At 66.5% G+C, this 14,503-nt stretch overlaps 3 protein-coding genes across 4 annotated transcripts in view; 1 reads left to right on the top strand and 2 right to left on the bottom strand.

The window, feature by feature from the left end:
* Positions 1-7,344, top strand: part of MMP14 (matrix metallopeptidase 14) — a gene marked incomplete at its 5' end in the record, with an annotated part of 7,817 nt that extends 473 nt beyond the window's left edge. The window contains 10 exon segments of the mRNA XM_082780406.1: positions 1,003-1,060; positions 1,063-1,150; positions 2,247-2,369; positions 2,958-3,265; positions 4,109-4,270; positions 4,357-4,514; positions 4,631-4,769; positions 5,404-5,554; positions 6,086-6,201; positions 6,659-7,344. Coding sequence (XP_082636532.1) covers positions 1,003-1,060; positions 1,063-1,150; positions 2,247-2,369; positions 2,958-3,265; positions 4,109-4,270; positions 4,357-4,514; positions 4,631-4,769; positions 5,404-5,554; positions 6,086-6,201; positions 6,659-7,011 — 1,656 coding nt within the window. The 3' untranslated portion in view covers positions 7,012-7,344.
* A 961-nt stretch (positions 7,345-8,305) lies between these two features.
* Positions 8,306-9,439, bottom strand: MRPL52 (mitochondrial ribosomal protein L52). The gene is made up of 5 exons (XM_082780570.1): positions 9,377-9,439; positions 8,921-8,990; positions 8,768-8,835; positions 8,605-8,669; positions 8,306-8,501 (listed from the first exon to the last, which is right to left on the bottom strand). Exons 1-5 carry the CDS (start codon positions 9,402-9,404, stop codon positions 8,367-8,369), a joined length of 366 nt encoding a protein of 121 aa, XP_082636696.1. The 5' UTR covers positions 9,405-9,439; the 3' UTR covers positions 8,306-8,366.
* A 329-nt stretch (positions 9,440-9,768) lies between these two features.
* On the bottom strand, positions 9,769-14,446 carry OXA1L (OXA1L mitochondrial inner membrane insertase). 2 transcript variants are annotated; one of them, XM_082780581.1, is made up of 10 exons: positions 14,304-14,446; positions 14,147-14,206; positions 13,429-13,840; positions 12,608-12,751; positions 11,752-11,837; positions 11,492-11,656; positions 10,899-11,003; positions 10,224-10,401; positions 10,006-10,086; positions 9,769-9,906 (listed from the first exon to the last, which is right to left on the bottom strand). In XM_082780581.1, the coding sequence occupies exons 1-10, from the start codon at positions 14,352-14,354 to the stop codon at positions 9,803-9,805; spliced, it is 1,386 nt and encodes a 461-aa protein (XP_082636707.1). In that variant the 5' UTR covers positions 14,355-14,446; the 3' UTR covers positions 9,769-9,802. The 2 variants fall into 2 exon arrangements, with proteins under 2 accessions (XP_082636707.1, XP_082636708.1); XM_082780582.1 differs by lacking the exon at positions 10,899-11,003.
* Between the last annotated feature and the right edge of the window lie 57 nt (positions 14,447-14,503).

Raw genomic sequence — 14,503 nt, 5'->3', positions numbered from 1 at the left:
GCTGTCACGGGACGGACGCGCCCGAAACAGGCACGGGGAGGGGGGCGGGGGGCTCGGGACCCCCCCCAGAACCCCAAATCCCCCCAAATCCCCCCATAATCCCCATAAATCCCCCCATAGCCCCCCCGTACCCCCTACAATCCCCCATATTCCCCCATAGCCCCCCAAAGCCCCCATAACCGCCCCAAAATCCCCTGTAACCCCCCATAATCCCCCATAATGCTCCCTAATCCCCCCCAACCCCTCCACATCCCCCCCAATTCCCCCCTAATCCCCCATATCCCCTCCAATCCCCCAAATCCCCCTATAATTCCCCCTAATCCCCCCCAAATCCCACTATAATGCCCCCCATATCCCCCCTAATCCCCCAAATCCCCCCATAATTCCTCCTAATCCCCCCCAACCCGTCCATAATTCCCCTATATTCCCTCCTAATCCCCCCTAATCCTCCCCAAATTCCCCCAAATCCCCCCAAATGCCCCCCTAATCCCTCTAAGTCTCCCCCAATCCCCCCCAATCCCCCCCAATCCCCCCAATCCCCCCCATAACCCCCCCAATCCCCCTCCATAATCCCCCCCAATCCCCCCCAATCCCCCCAATCCCCCCCTACTCCCCCCATGACCCCCCAAATCCCCCCAATTCCCCCTAATCCCCCCAATCCCCCCCAATCCCCCCAATTTCCCCCCAATCCTCCCCTACTCCCCCCATAACCCCCCAATTCCCCCAAATCCCCCCCAATTTCCCCCCAATCCCCCAATCCCCCCCCAATCCCCCCCAATCTCCCCCAATCCCCCCCAATCCCCCCAATCTCCCCCAATCCCCCCCAATCCCCCCAATCCCCCCCCAATCCCCCCCAATCCCCCCCAATCCCCCCCAATCTCCCCCAATCCCCCCAATCCCCCCCAATCCCCCCCAATTCCCCCCAATCCCCTCCATAATCCCCCAAATCCCCCCATAACCCCCCCATAACCCCCCCCTAACCCCCCAACCCCCACCCCCCAGGCCTGGCTGCAGCAGTACGGGTACCTCCCCCCCGGGGACCTGCGCGCCCACCCCCAGCGCCCCCCCACTCGCTGTCGGCGGCGCTGGCGGCCATGCAGCGCTTCTACGGCCTGCGCGTCACCGGCACCGCCGACCCCGACACCATCAGGTGGGTGTGGGGCCTCCGAGCCGCCTCTATGGTCAGGGGGGTGTCGGTCCTCCAGGTATCACCTGTGGTTGCTGGGGAGTTGGGCCTCCAAACTGCCTCTGTGGTAGGCCGGGAGTTGGGCCTCTACATTTCATCTATGGTTCTTGGGGTGTAGGTCCTCCAAATATTATCTATGGTTGGTGGGGAGTTAGTCCTCCAAACATCACCATTGGTTGTTGGGGTGTTGGTCCTCCAGGTAGCGTCTATGATTCTTAAACTGTTGGTCCTCCAAATATTATTCTATGGTTAGGCGGGTGTTAGTCCTCCAACCAAACAGCCTCTATGGTTGTGGGGGAGGTGGTCCTCCAAATATTGCCTATGGTTGTTGGGCTGTTGGTCCTCCAGACACCAATACTGACAGTAGAGGTGTTGGTCCTCCAGGAACCATCAATGGTTTTGGGGCTGTTGGTCCTCCAAACCTCAGTGGCCATTGGGGTGTTGGTCCTCCAGGTGTGCTCATTGGTTGGTGGGGTGTTGGTCCTCCAACCCTCCTTGATGGTGAGGTGTTGGTCCTCCAGATATCCTCTATGGTCTCTGGGGTGTTGGTCCTCCAAGGATCATCTATGGTCTCTAGGGTGTTGGTCCTCCAAGGATCATCTATGGTCAGTGGGCTGTTGGTCCTCCAAGTGTTATCAGTGGTTGTGGGCTGTTGGTCCTCCACTCATTGATGGTTGTTGGGCTGTTGGTCCTCCAACCCTCCTTGTTGGTGAGGTGTTGGTCCTCCAACCACCCTCTATGGTCGTTGGGGTGTCGGTCCTCCAACCACCCTCTATGGTCGCTGGGCTGTTGGTCCTCCAACCCTCATTGTTGGTGAGGTGTTGGTCCTCCAACCACCCTCTATGGTCGTTGGGGTGTCGGTCCTCCAAGGCTCCTCTATGGTCGCTGGGCTGTTGGTCCTCCAACCCTCGTTGTTGGCGGGCCCTGGGTCCTCCAAGCACCGCTGGCGCGGGCCTGTCGGTCCTCCGAGCCTCCTCTACGGCCCTGGGGGTGTTGGTCCTCCAGCTCTCTATGGCCTGGGGTGCTGTTGGTCCTCCGACGCGGGTCCTCCAACCCCCAGGGCCATGCGGCGCCCCCGCTGCGGGGTCCCCGACAAGTTCGGGGCCGAGCTGAAGGCCAACGTGCGGCGGCGGCGCTACGCCATCCAGGGCATGAAGTGGGAGCAGAGAGAGGTCACCTACTGGTGCGCACTGGGGGCACTGGGAGCACCGGGAGGGGGCACCGGGAAGGATACTGGGGGCACTGGGGGCGCTGGGAGGGCTGGGAAGGGGCTGGGAGCATTGGGAGGGGGCTGCTGGGGGAACTGGGATGGACTGGGATGGACTGGGATGGGTACTGGTGCGCACTGGGGGCACTGGGAGCACTGGGAGTCCCCGTTTTACTGGTTTTGGGATACTGGGAGCACTGGGAGTCCCCATTTTCCTTGTTTTTGGGTACTGGGAGCACTGGGAGCCCCCTTCTCTTGGGTATTGTATACTGGGAGGCCCCGTTTTCCTGGTTTTGGGATACTGGGAGCACTGGGAGGCCCCCTTTTACTAGTTCTTTGATACTGGGAGCACTGGGAGGCCCCGTTTTTCTGCTTTTTGGATACTGGGAGCACTGGGAGTCCCCATTTTCCTGGTTTTTGGGTACTGGGAGCACTGGGAGGCCCCCTTCTCTTGGGTTTTGGATACTGGGAGCACTGGGAGCCCCCCTTCCAGTGACCATTGGGCACTGGGAGCACCGGGGGGGGACCGGCGGTGAGGCCGTCTCCCCCCCCCCCCAATTCCAGCATCCAGAACTACACCCCCAAGGTGGGGGAGGCGGCCACGCTGGGCGCCATCCGGCGGGCCTTCGCCGTGTGGGCGGGGGCGGCGCCGCTGCGCTTCCGCGAGGTGCCCTACGGCGAGGTGCGGCGGGGCCGGGCGCCGCCGGCCGACATCGTCATCTTCTTCGCCGAGGGCTTCCACGGCGACAGCACGCCCTTCGACGGCGAGGGCGGCTTCCTGGCCCACGCCTACTTCCCCGGCCCCCACATCGGCGGCGACACGCACTTCGACGGCGCCGAGCCCTGGACGGCCCGCAACGATGACCTGAGCGGTGAGCGGGGGGCGAGTTGGGGGGGCTGGGGGGCTCCTGGTGGCCACCGTTGGCCCCTGTTGGCCACCTCGGGGCTGTGTTGGTCGACTTGGGGCTCTTTGGGCCCACTTTGGGCTCTTTTGGCCCACTTTGGGCCCTTTCCGAGCTTCATTGGTTATCTCCCATTAGCCACTGTTGACTTTTGTTGACTTCTGTTGACCCCCGTTGACCACCATTGACTCCTGGTGGCCACCATTGGCCCCTGTTGGCCACCTTGGGGCTTTGTTGGTCGACATGGGGCTCTTTGGGCCCACTTTGGGCTCTTTTGGCTCGCTTTGACCGCCGTTGACGCCTCCCCATTGGCCACTGTTGACTTTCATTGACTTCTCTTGACCCCCGTTGGCCACCATTGGCCCCTGTTGGCCACCTCGGGGCTTCCTTGGTTGACTTTGAGCTCTTTGGGCCCACTTTGGGCTCGTTTGGCCCCTTTGAGCCCCGTTGATCCCCCTCTATTGGCCACCTTTGGCCCCCATTGGCCCCCAATGACCCCCACTGGCCCTCTTCGAGCTCCGTTGGCCAAATTTGAGCTCTTTTGGCCTCTTTTGAGCTCTTTTGTCTCTCTTTGAGTCCTGTTGATCCCCCCCATTGGCCACCACTGACTCCCATTGGCCCCCAAGGGCCACCATTGACCCCCATTGACCACTCTTGGCCCCCATTGACCCCTGTTGACTCCCATTGGCCACCATTGGCCCCCATTGGCCCCCATTGACTCCTGTTCACCCCCGATGACCCCCAATCACCCCCGTTGACCCCCATTGACCCCCACTGACCCCCGCTGACCCCGCTGACCCCCCCGCCCCCCAGGCAACGACCTGTTCCTGGTGGCCGTGCACGAGCTGGGCCACGCGCTGGGCCTGGAGCACTCGAGCGACCCGTCGGCCATCATGGCGCCCTTCTACCAATGGATGGACACCGAGGCCTTCGTCCTGCCCGACGACGACCGCCGCGGCATCCAGCAGCTCTACGGTTGGCCGCTTCCCCCCAAACCCCGCCCCCTTCCCCTGGCATTGACCCCTCCTCCCCCCCAAAAAAATGAACCCTGCCCTTCCCAGGGACCGTGATGGGGCCGAGCCTGCCCCCCGCCGGCCCCGGGACCACCGCCCGCCCCCACGACCCCGCCCGGCCCCCGGGACCCCCCTACGGCCCCCGGATCTGCGACGGGGACTTCGACACCATCGCCATGCTGCGGGGGGAGATGTTCGTCTTCAAGGTGGGTCCCCTCCCCCAAATGTCCCCCTCCCCCCCAGACGTCCCCCTACCCACCTGGATGCCCCCCCTTGGCACGGGGGTGTCCCCCGGTGACGTCACGGGGCTGCGGGCCAATAGGAGCGGTGGTTCTGGCGCGTGCGGGACCGGCGGGTGATGGACGGGTACCCGCTGCCCATCGGGCAGTTCTGGGTGGGGCTGCCCCCCGGCATCAACACGGCCTACGAGAGGAAGGACGGGAAGTTCGTCTTCTTCAAAGGTGGGGGAGGGGCGGGGGGAGGGGGTGGGGGTGGGGAGGACGTGGGGGGGAGGATATGGGGTGAGGAGGATGAGGGGATGAAGGACATTGGGGTGGAGGATGTGGGGTGGAGGCCATGGGGAGTGGAGGATTTGGGGATGGAGTTTTTGGGATGGAGGCCGTGGGGTGGAGGTTGTGGGGTGGAGGATTTTGGGATGGAGGCCACGACGATGGAGGTTGTGGGGTGGAGGATATGGGGTCAAGGCCATGGGGTGGAGGATTTGGGATGGAATTTTTGGGGATGGAGGCCATGAAGATGAAGGCCGTGGGATGGAAGTTGTGGGGTCGAGGCCATGGGATGGAGGCCATGAGATGGAGGATATGGGGTGGAGGCTGTGGGGTGGAGGATTTGGGATGGAATTTTTGGGATGGAGGATATGGGATGGAGATTTTGGGATGGAGGCCATGGGGTGGAGGCTGTGGGGCTGGAGGCTGTGGGGTGGAGGCCATGGGACGGAGGTTTTAGGATGGAATTTTTGGGATTTTTTTTCTTTTGGGATGCATTTTTTTGGGACGGAACCCTTGGGGGCGTGGCCTCATGGGCGTGCCCCCTGTGACCCCGCCCCCTACCCCCAAATCCCGGCCCCGCCCCCAGGGGACAAGCACTGGGTGTTCGACGAGGCCGTGCTGGAGCCGGGCTACCCGCGGCCGCTGCGGGAGCTGGGCCGGGGCCTCCCCACCGACCGCATCGACGCCGCCCTGCTCTGGCTGCCCAGCGGCAAGACCTACTTCTTCCGGGGCAACAAGTGCGTCTTCCGGAACCTTCCGGGGCCTTCCGGGGCCTTCCGGGGCCTTCTGGGACCTTCTGGGACCTTCCGGGGCCTTCTGGGGTCTTTTGGAACCTTCTGGGGCCTTCTGGGGTCTTTTGGAACCTTCTGGGGCCTTCTGGGGCCTTCTGGGACCTTCCGGGGCCTTCTGGAGCCTTCCAGGATCATTTGGGATCTTCTGGAACTTTCTGGGGTCTTCTGGGGCCTTCTGGGGTCTTCTGGGACCTTCCAGGACGTTTTGGGGCCTTCTGGAACCTTCTCCTGGGGCCTTTCAGATCCTTCCGGGACCTTTTGGGGCCTTCTGGGACCTTCTGGAACCTTCTGGGGCCTTTGGGGACCTTCTGGGGCTTTCTGGAACCTTCCGGGGCCTCTCCCTGGGACCTTTCGGGGCCTTCTGGAACCTTCTTCTCGGGGCCGTCCCGTAACAACGGCCCCGCCCCCTCGGCACCCCGTGACCCTATCGTGACCCCGTGACCCCGCGGTGACCCCACGCCCCGCCCCTCCCCCCAGGTATTACCGTTTCAGCGAGGAGCGCGGCGCCGTGGACCCCGAGTACCCCAAGGGCATCGAGGTCTGGGGGGGGGTCCCCGAGTCCCCCCGCGGAGCCTTCATGGGGCCCGACGACGGTGAGGAGGGGGGCGTATCGCGACACGCCCCTATCGCGACACGCCCCTATCGCAATACCCGGGCACCTATCATGATACCCGGGCCCCTATCGCGATACCTGAGCCCCTATCGCGATACCCGGGCCCATATTGCGATACCTGAGCCCCTATCGCGATGCCCGGGCCCCTATCGCGATACCCGTGCCCCTATTGCGATACCCGGGCCCCTATCGCGATACCGGGGCCCCTATCGCGATACCTGGGCCCCTATCGTGATACCCGGGCCCCTATCGCGATGCCCGGGCCCCTATCGCGATACCCGTGCCCCTATTGCGATACCCGGGCCCATATCGTGATACCTGGGCCCCTATCGCGATACCCGGGCCCATATCGCGATACCTGAGCCCCTATCGCGATACTCGGGCCCATATCGCGGCCCCGTGTCTCATATCGCGACATCCCCTCTCCCCCCTCCCAGCCTTCACCTACTTCTACAAGGCCGGCCGCTATTGGCAGTTCGACAACCAGCAGCTGCGCGTCACCCCCGGCTACCCCAAGTCGGCGCTACGCGATTGGCTGGGCTGCGGCACCGAGCCCCGCCCCCCCAAGCCCGGCCCCGGCCCCGCCCCTTCCGGCCCGCCCCTGCCCCCCGGGGGCGGGGACACCGAGGTGATCGTCATCGAGGTGGGGGCGGGGCCCGGCGCCGTGGCCGCCCCCCTGGCACTCCTGGGGGGCGCGGGGGCGCTGGGGGCCCTGGCCCTGCTCTGCCGCCGCCGCGGGGCCCCCAAGCGGCTCCTGCGCTGCCAGCGCTCGCTGCTGCCCCGCGTCTAGGCCACGCCCACCGCCCCCCGGCCACGCCCACCCGGCCCCGGCCACGCCCACCCCGCCCCCTGGTGGTGTCGCCCCCCCCTCAGTGCTTGCGACCTCCGCCCGTGGGAGGCCACGCCCACCCTCCCCAAGCCACGCCCCCGAGCCCCCCGGCCACGCCCAGGTCAGGAGGCCACGCCCACACTCACCCAGACCACACCCACACTCTCAGGCCACGCCCATTTCCCTTATATGGCCCCGCCCCTTGCCTCCTGTCACCGCCCACACACAGGGAGCCAATGGGGGGAGGGGAAGGGGTTGGGAGGCCCCGCCCACCACCCGCAGACTCCGCCCACCTCATCAGGCCATGCACACACACTCAGGCCACGCCTACACTCCAAAGACCACGCCCCCTTTATCAGGCCACGCCCCTCAACCATTGTACCTCCCCCCTCACTACACAGTGGGAGGCCACACCCCCTCCTGGAGGCCACGCCCCCAAAGCGATCCCGCCCCCAGCCTCTTGTCCCTGCCCCCTTCCCTCTACCCAGTTGTGGGCGGGGCTTCCCGTGGCCACGCCCCCCGATGGTGCTCTGGGCGGGGCCTCTCCTTGGCCCCGCCCCCTTCCCCTCCCCGTGGCCCCGCCCCCTGACCTGGCTGGGCGAGGTCAGCGGCTTGGCCACGCCCCCTCCTCCCCCTGACCCCGCCCCCGCCGCGGGACCGGGGGGGCGGGGCCTGCCGGAGGGGGTGGGGCCGTCCGTAGAGCGGAGGCCTCCAATTGGCTGCCGGCGGGGGAAGGGGCGGGGCTAAATAAAAAGGGAGCTCGGTGCATGGCAGGGGCGGGGCTCGGCGGGCGGGGCTATGCAAATAAGGGGGGCGGGGCCCGGTGTATATAAGGGGGGAGGGGCCGCACGTTTTTTTCTTTGTTTTTGTTTTTTTTACCGATTTTGGGATTTTTTTTGGGGAGGGGGGAGGGGACGGGGGTGGGGGAGGGGAGCCCGGGGGGGACCCAACCCCCCCCCCCCCCAAAATCCTGCGGGGCGGGAACGGGGGGGGGGGAGGGGCGACCGGGCCCCGCCCCCAGGGGTGGGGGAGGGGAGGGGGTAATTAATTAATTAATTAATTAATAAAGAACTGACGGACCAGAGAGTGTGCTGGGGGCACTGGGAGGGACTGGGAGGGACTGGGGGGGACTGGGAGGGGATTGGGGTCACTGGGACTGGGAGGGGATTGGGAGCACTGGGAGGAACTGGAGAGCACCCCAAACCCCTCCCCCAGACGATGACATCACCAATGACGTCACCAATGACATCACACGTTCAGGTCTCAGGGCCCAGCTTTATTCCACTCCAGGACGCTGAACCGGCCCAAACCGGTCCTCACTGGTCCGTACTGGTCTTTACTGGTCCATGCTGGGGCCCCTTGGGGCGCAGGGCGGGGCTGGGCGGGGCCTCGATGCTCCGCCCCCTGCTGCGGGCGGCGTCCAGCGATTGGCTCAGGGCCAGGGCGCGGCGCTGTGGGAGGAGCCAAGTCAATGTGGGCGTGGCCACGAGGGGGCGTGGCCACAGGGGTCGTGGCCAAGAGGGGGAGGGGCTATGGGGTCACGTGACCGCTCACCGCCAGGGCCTCGTCCTCGCGGCGCCGCCGCTGCTGCCCCTGCCAGAGGGGGGCGGGGCGTCCGTCTGGGGGCGGGGCCAGGAAAAAGGGGGCGGGGTCAGCCAGAGCTGGCCGCGCCCCCTGTGTGCTGACCACGCCCCCCGTGGGGCTAAGCCCCGCCTACCTGCGAAGGACCAATCAGGGAGGTCGCGCAGGGGGCCGGGTCCGGAGGTGCTGGGGGCGAGGCCACGCCTACCGGGAGACCACGCCCACCGTTAGCCCCGCCCACTCCTTATTTGGAACCCCCGCCTGCCACTGCCATATAAGGAGTGCTTACGTCACACGCCACTGGCCAATCCGCAGCGAGGGGGCGGGGCTTGGACGCAGGGCCCGGGCCTGGCGCTCGGCTGGGGGCGGGGCGATAAAAAGGGGGCGAGGCCTGCGTTTGGCCACACCCCCATCCTCGGAGCCACGCCCCCTCCCACTCCCCCCACCCCCTCCCCTTCCTCCCCCCGCCCCTGGCTCCCCGTAAGCCCCGCCCACCCCAAACCACGCCCACCGCAAGCCCCGCCAACCCCACAGCCACGCCCACCTCCTCCAAGCCCCGCCCCCTCCCCGTATCCCCGCCCCCAGACCCCTCCCCGCTTTTCTCCCTCCCCCTCCCCTCCCCGCCCCCCCAGGCCCCGCCCACCGCGCCGAGGCCCCGCCCACGCTCCCAGAGCCACGCCCACACCCCTCGGCCACGCCCCCACCACCCAGGCCCCGCCCCCTGGCAACCGCGGCCCCCCCGCACCGAGCCGCAGCGCCCTGCGCGCCGCCATGGCCGCCGCCGGAAGTGGGGAGCGCCGAGGCCACGCCCACTTCCGCCTCACGTGGAGCCGGCCGGCCGGCCGGCCGCATGGGCGCCGCCATGTTGTACGGCACCGCCGCCATCTTGTGGCGGCCGCCATTTTGCGGCGACGGAAGCCGGCAGGGGCCAAAAAGGGGCGGAGAAACCCCCAAAACCCCCCGAAACCTCCCCAAAACCCCCCGAAACCTCCCCCAAACCCCTGAAACTTCCACAAAACCCCTGAAATCTCCCCAAAACCCCTGAAATTTCCCCCAAACTCCCCGAAACCTCCCCCAAACTCCCCGATTCCGCCCGAATCGCCCCAAAATGCCCCAAATGAGAGTCAGGAGGCGGGATTTTGGGTACGGGGGTGTTTTATTGGCCCCCCCCTCAGCCCAGCGTCTCCTTCCACGGCCTCTTGGGGGGCGCGGGCGGCGGCGCGGGGTTGGCGGGGGTGGCCAGGGGGTTGTGGCTGAAGGTCTGCCGCAGGGGGCCTGGTGGGGAAGGGGGGTGTGTGACGTCACGGAGGGTGGGGGCGTGGCTTGCAGGAAGCCCCGCCCCCTCGGGGGTGAAGCCCCGCCCCCCCGGCTCACCCTTGGCCGCCAGGTCCAGGTGGTGCCGCAGCCGCCACTCGCGCTCCTCCCCCCGCTGGGCCGCCTGCGCCTCCCGCCAGTCTGAAAGGGGGGGGGGGGGGGACACACGTAAGACCCCCCCAAACCCCTCCCCCACCCCACACCCCTCTCACCCCTCCCCCACCCCCCCCTCACCCCCCCCCCACCCCCCCCTCACCCCCCTTCACCCCCAGACTCACTCTGCCGCAGCTTGGCCAGCACCCCCCCCGCAGAGGGGGCGGGGCCAGCGCCCTGTGTGGGCGGGGCCGGCGGCGGGGGGGCGGGGACGCGGAGGCGGGAGCGGAGGGCGGGGACGCGCAGGAGCCCGGTCTGCAATAGGCTGAAGGAGTTGGACGTCAGCCAATAGAGGAACACCGCCTGCCGCGGGGACACGCCCACTCAGCCTCGGGACACGCCCACTGGGTGCCGGGCCACGCCCCCTTTTAGAGGGACCACGCCCCCTTTAAAGTGGCCACGCCCCTTTTAGCAGCTCTGGCCCTGTTTCAGGAGGCTCCTCCCCTTTCTCTTAGCTCCTCCCCTTCCCACAAGCCCCTCCCACTCCCCCTGAAGCCCCTCCCCTTAAGACCCTCCCCTTCGTTTTAAACCCCTCCCCTTCCCATTAAGCCCCTTCCATTTCTCTAAGCCCCTCCCCTTCCCTGAAGCCCCTCCCACTTCACCCAAAGCCTCTCCCCCTCCAATAAGCCCCTCCCCTTCCCTTTAAACCCCTCCCATTTTCACCAAGCCCCTCCCCTCCCAACAAGCCCCTCCCACTTTCCCCAAATCCCCTCCCTTTCCCATTAGCCCCTCCCGTTCCCTTAAGCCCCACCCCCTTTCCCCAGGCCCCTCCCCTTTCCCCTTAAGCCCCGCCCCCTGACCGTGGGGAAGTGCAGTATGAAGGGCAGGACGAGCAGCGGCATCACCCGCAGCACCTGGCGCATCGCCCCCGCCCCCGGGCTGGACACGCCCGTCTCCGCCCCCAGCTGCGGGAAAAGGGGCGGGGCTAGCGCCGGGACACGCCCCCGACCCGGGGAGGCCATGCCCACCTCGGGGTGGGGACGAGGAGGGCCGAGATGGGGGCACTCAAGCTCCTCCCACCCCCTTTAGGCCCCTCCCCCTTTTAGGCCACGCCCCCTGCGGCCCCTCCCAGTCAAGCCACGCCCCCTTTAGGCTGCTCCCACCCCAATAGAGACCCATGTAAACAAGCAGGGCCAGGACATGGAAAAGATTGGGTGCCCTCAGACCCCTCCCACCCAACTTTTAGCCCCTCCCCCTTTTAGGCCACGCCCCTCAGGACCCCTCCCACTTAGGCCACGCCCCTTTAGACCCCTCCCACCCCAATATAGACCCACATAGACGGACAGAAGCAGGACATAGAGTGGGTTAGAGATCCCTAATCCCCTCCCACCCCCGTCCACACCCCTTTAGACCCCTCCCCCTCGAGGCCCCGCCCCCTCTCGGCCCCACCCACCTCGAGGACCAACCACGTGGAGGCGGTGACCAGCAGGGGGAGGGCGTAGAAGGGGTCGGGGGCGGCCAGGTCGGGGAACCAGCCCAGCCCCCCCCGCTGCAGCCCCGGGTGCGGCGCCGCCGCCATCTGCTGCAGGGCCAGGAAGAAGGAGACGAAGAGCGGGGTCTGCGGGGTCACGCGGGGTCACGCGGGGTCACACGGGGGTCGGGACCTCTGACCTTTGACCCCGCGCCCCCCCGTGCCCCCCCCTGCCCCCGCACCTGCACCAGGGGCACGAGGAAGCCCCGCAGGGGGTGGACGTCGTGGCGCCGCTGGTAGGCCGCCAGCTCGGCGTAGGCGCGGGTCACTGCCAGGGAAAAGGGGCGGGGCTAAGCGGGGACACGCCCACCAGAGCCTGGGAACGCCCCTCGGCTCGGCCACGCCCCCTTTTGGGGGGACACGCCCCCTTTATTAGGGACACGCCCCCCCAAACACCGCCCCCCCGGGTATCAGCAGTGTCCTTGTAGGAAGCCCCACCCACAAGTAAGCCCCGCCCATTTAAGACACACCCAGAAATAGGCCACGCCCCCTGCCCTGAGGCCACGCCCACCGCCAGCTGGCCCCACCCCTTTCTCCAGAGCCCCGCCCATTTTCCCAGACTCCGCCCCCTCGTTGCAAGCCACACCCCTTTCTATAAGCCCCGCCTCTTTCCCTGACTCCAACCCCCTCCCCCTCACCCCATGGCCCCTCCCCTCCTCCTTTAATCCCTCCCCCCGACCCCACCCCCATTAAGCCCCGCCCCCTATAGCCCCGCCCACCTCTTTTAGCCCCTCCCACCTCCTTGAACCCTTTCCCTTCCCATCCCCTCTCCACCCCCTCCTTCCCCCCTCCCCACCCCCTGTGGCCCCTCCCCTCCCCTATAACCCCGCCCCCCGGCCCCTCCCCGTTAGTCCCCGCCCCCTTTAGGCCCCGCCCGCCTCCTGTACCCCTCCCACTTCCTTTAACCCTTTCCCTTCCCCTATCCCCCTTCCCTCCCCCTTTTGCCTCCTCCCCTCCACTTCTGGCCCCTCCCCTCCCCTTCAGCCCCGCCCCCGGCCCCTCCCCGTTAGGCCCCGCCCCCTTTGGCCCCGCCCTCACCCTGCAGGCGGTCGCTGCCCCTCCGGGCCTCGGCCAGGCGCTGGTGCAGGCGCTGCAGCTGGGGCAGGTGGGTCCCCAGGCGGGCGGCCTCGCGCTGCCCCCGCAGCACCAGCGGCAGCAGCAGCACGCGGGCACCCAGCGTGCCTGGGGGGGAAACGGGGGGGGGTTATGGGGTCCTGCGCGATCCTATAAGGCCTTGCAGGGTCCTATAAAGGTCTTGTGGGGCCCTATAGGGTCCTAGGAGGTGTTATAGGGACTTACAGGAACCTATGGAGGCTTAGACAGTCTTATAGGGAGTCTATGGGGCATTATAGGGGTCTATGGGGTCTTACAGGGTCCTATGGGGTCTTATAGGGTCCTAGAGAATCGTATAGGGCTCTATGGGGTTTTATAGGAGCCTATGGGATCTTATAAGGGCCTATAGAGTCTTAGAGGGTCTTACAAGGGCCTATAGGGATTTATAACAGCTTATGAGGCCTTATAGGGCCCTATGGGGTCTTATAGGAGTCTAGGAAATTTTATAGGGTCCTCAGGAGTCTTACATGGGGTCTTATAGGGCTCTATGGGGTCTCACATACTCCTATACGGGCTTATAGGGACCTATAGCATCTTACTGGAACTTTATTATTCCCCCCAAACCCTCCCAGACCCCCTCCTCAACCCCATAACCCCCTCCCTTACCCCATAAACCCCCTCCCAACCCCATAAACCCCCCTAAATCCCCCCTTTTTCCCCCCAAATCCCCCCTTTTTCCCCCCAACCCCCCTCCAAACCCCTCCCCTTGCCCCCACAGACCCCCCCTCACCCCATAACCCCCTCACCCAGCACGATGGCCGCCCACCAGGGCAGCCCCACGTGGAGGTGCAGCCCCTGCAGCGCCCCCTGCACCAGCCCCACGGGGGTCCAGGCCCCCAGCCCCAGGTCCTGCAGCAGCACCTCGGGGGGCTCCGACCCCACAACGGGGGCCTCCAGCCCCACAACCGCCTCCTGCCCCACAGCGGGGGCGCTCGGACCCGAAACGGGGTCGTTTTGACCCAAAACGGGGCCGCTTTGACTTAAAACGGGGCCGCTTTGCCCTGTTATGGAGTCATTCTGCCCCAAAATGGGGTCGCTCTGTCCCGTTATGGGGTTGTTTTGTCCCGTTACGGGGTTGTTTTGTCCCAAAATGGAGGTATTTTGTCCCAAATTCACGCTGTTTTGTCCCAAAGTGGCTGTGGGGGCCGTGCTGGCTGCCTGCAAGGGAAGGAGGAGGTCAGGGGGGGCCCCCAGCCCCATAAGTCCCCCATAGATACCCCAAAGTGCCCCACAGCACCCCAAAACCGCCCCAAAACACCCCAGAGGTGCCCCATAACCACCCCATAACTGCCCCCCAGCCCCATAGCACCCCATAGCCGCCCCCTGGCTGCCCCCTGACACCCCACAGCGCCCTGTAACACCCCATAGCTGCCCTATAGCCACCCCATCGCCCCGTAACGACCCCAAACCCGCCCCATTTCACCCCAAAACCGCCCCCCCCCCCGTCCCCTGCCCCCCCCTTACCCGCGCCGCGGCCGTGCCCAGGCCTCGGGGCCCCCGCGCCCAGAGCGGCCCCCACAGGGCCTGCAAAGGAGACCGGGGGCGTGACGTCAGGGCCCGCAACCGTGACGTCACGCCCTCTCAGTGACGTCACGCCCCCCTCCGGTGACGTCACGCCCACCTGCTGGCGCAGGGCCCGCAGCAGCGGCCGGAGCCGCAGGGCCGCCGCCATCTTGGCCGTCTGAGGGGGAAGCGGAAGGGGCGGGGCTTCTTTATATATATAGGCCTGCGCATGCGCACTGTTCCTTCCCCCCCCCCCGCTTCCTGTTTGTGTGAAGCCGCCGCCGCCATCTTGGAGGCGGGCTTCCCGCCTTGGGGCGT

This window comes from Aythya marila (genome assembly GCF_965140915.1).
Source record: "Aythya marila genome assembly, chromosome: 28".
In the NCBI taxonomy this organism is placed as follows: domain Eukaryota; kingdom Metazoa; phylum Chordata; class Aves; order Anseriformes; family Anatidae; genus Aythya; species Aythya marila.
This window is presented reverse-complemented; position numbering and strand designations above follow the sequence as displayed.

Bases quoted from the DNA above. Each gene is read 5' to 3' on its own strand.
- MRPL52 (XM_082780570.1), bottom strand. From the start codon at position 9,404: ATGGCGGCGCGCAGGGCGCTGCGGCTCG. The intron at 8,836-8,920 runs GTAAGCACTCCT...GTCTCCCGGTAG, and splicing joins ATTGGCCAGTGGCGTGTGAC to GCGTGGCCTCGCCCCCAGCA. The intron at 8,670-8,767 runs GTAGGCGGGGCT...CCCCGCCCCCAG, and splicing joins CCCTGATTGGTCCTTCGCAG to ACGGACGCCCCGCCCCCCTC.
- OXA1L (XM_082780581.1), bottom strand. From the start codon at position 14,354: ATGGCGGCGGCCCTGCGGCTCCGGCCGCTGCTGCGGGCCCTGCGCCAG. The intron at 11,657-11,751 runs GTGCGGGGGCAG...GTGACCCCGCAG, and splicing joins TCCTCGTGCCCCTGGTGCAG to ACCCCGCTCTTCGTCTCCTT. The intron at 10,087-10,223 runs GTGAGTCTGGGG...CCCCCCTTTCAG, and splicing joins GCTGGCCAAGCTGCGGCAGA to ACTGGCGGGAGGCGCAGGCG.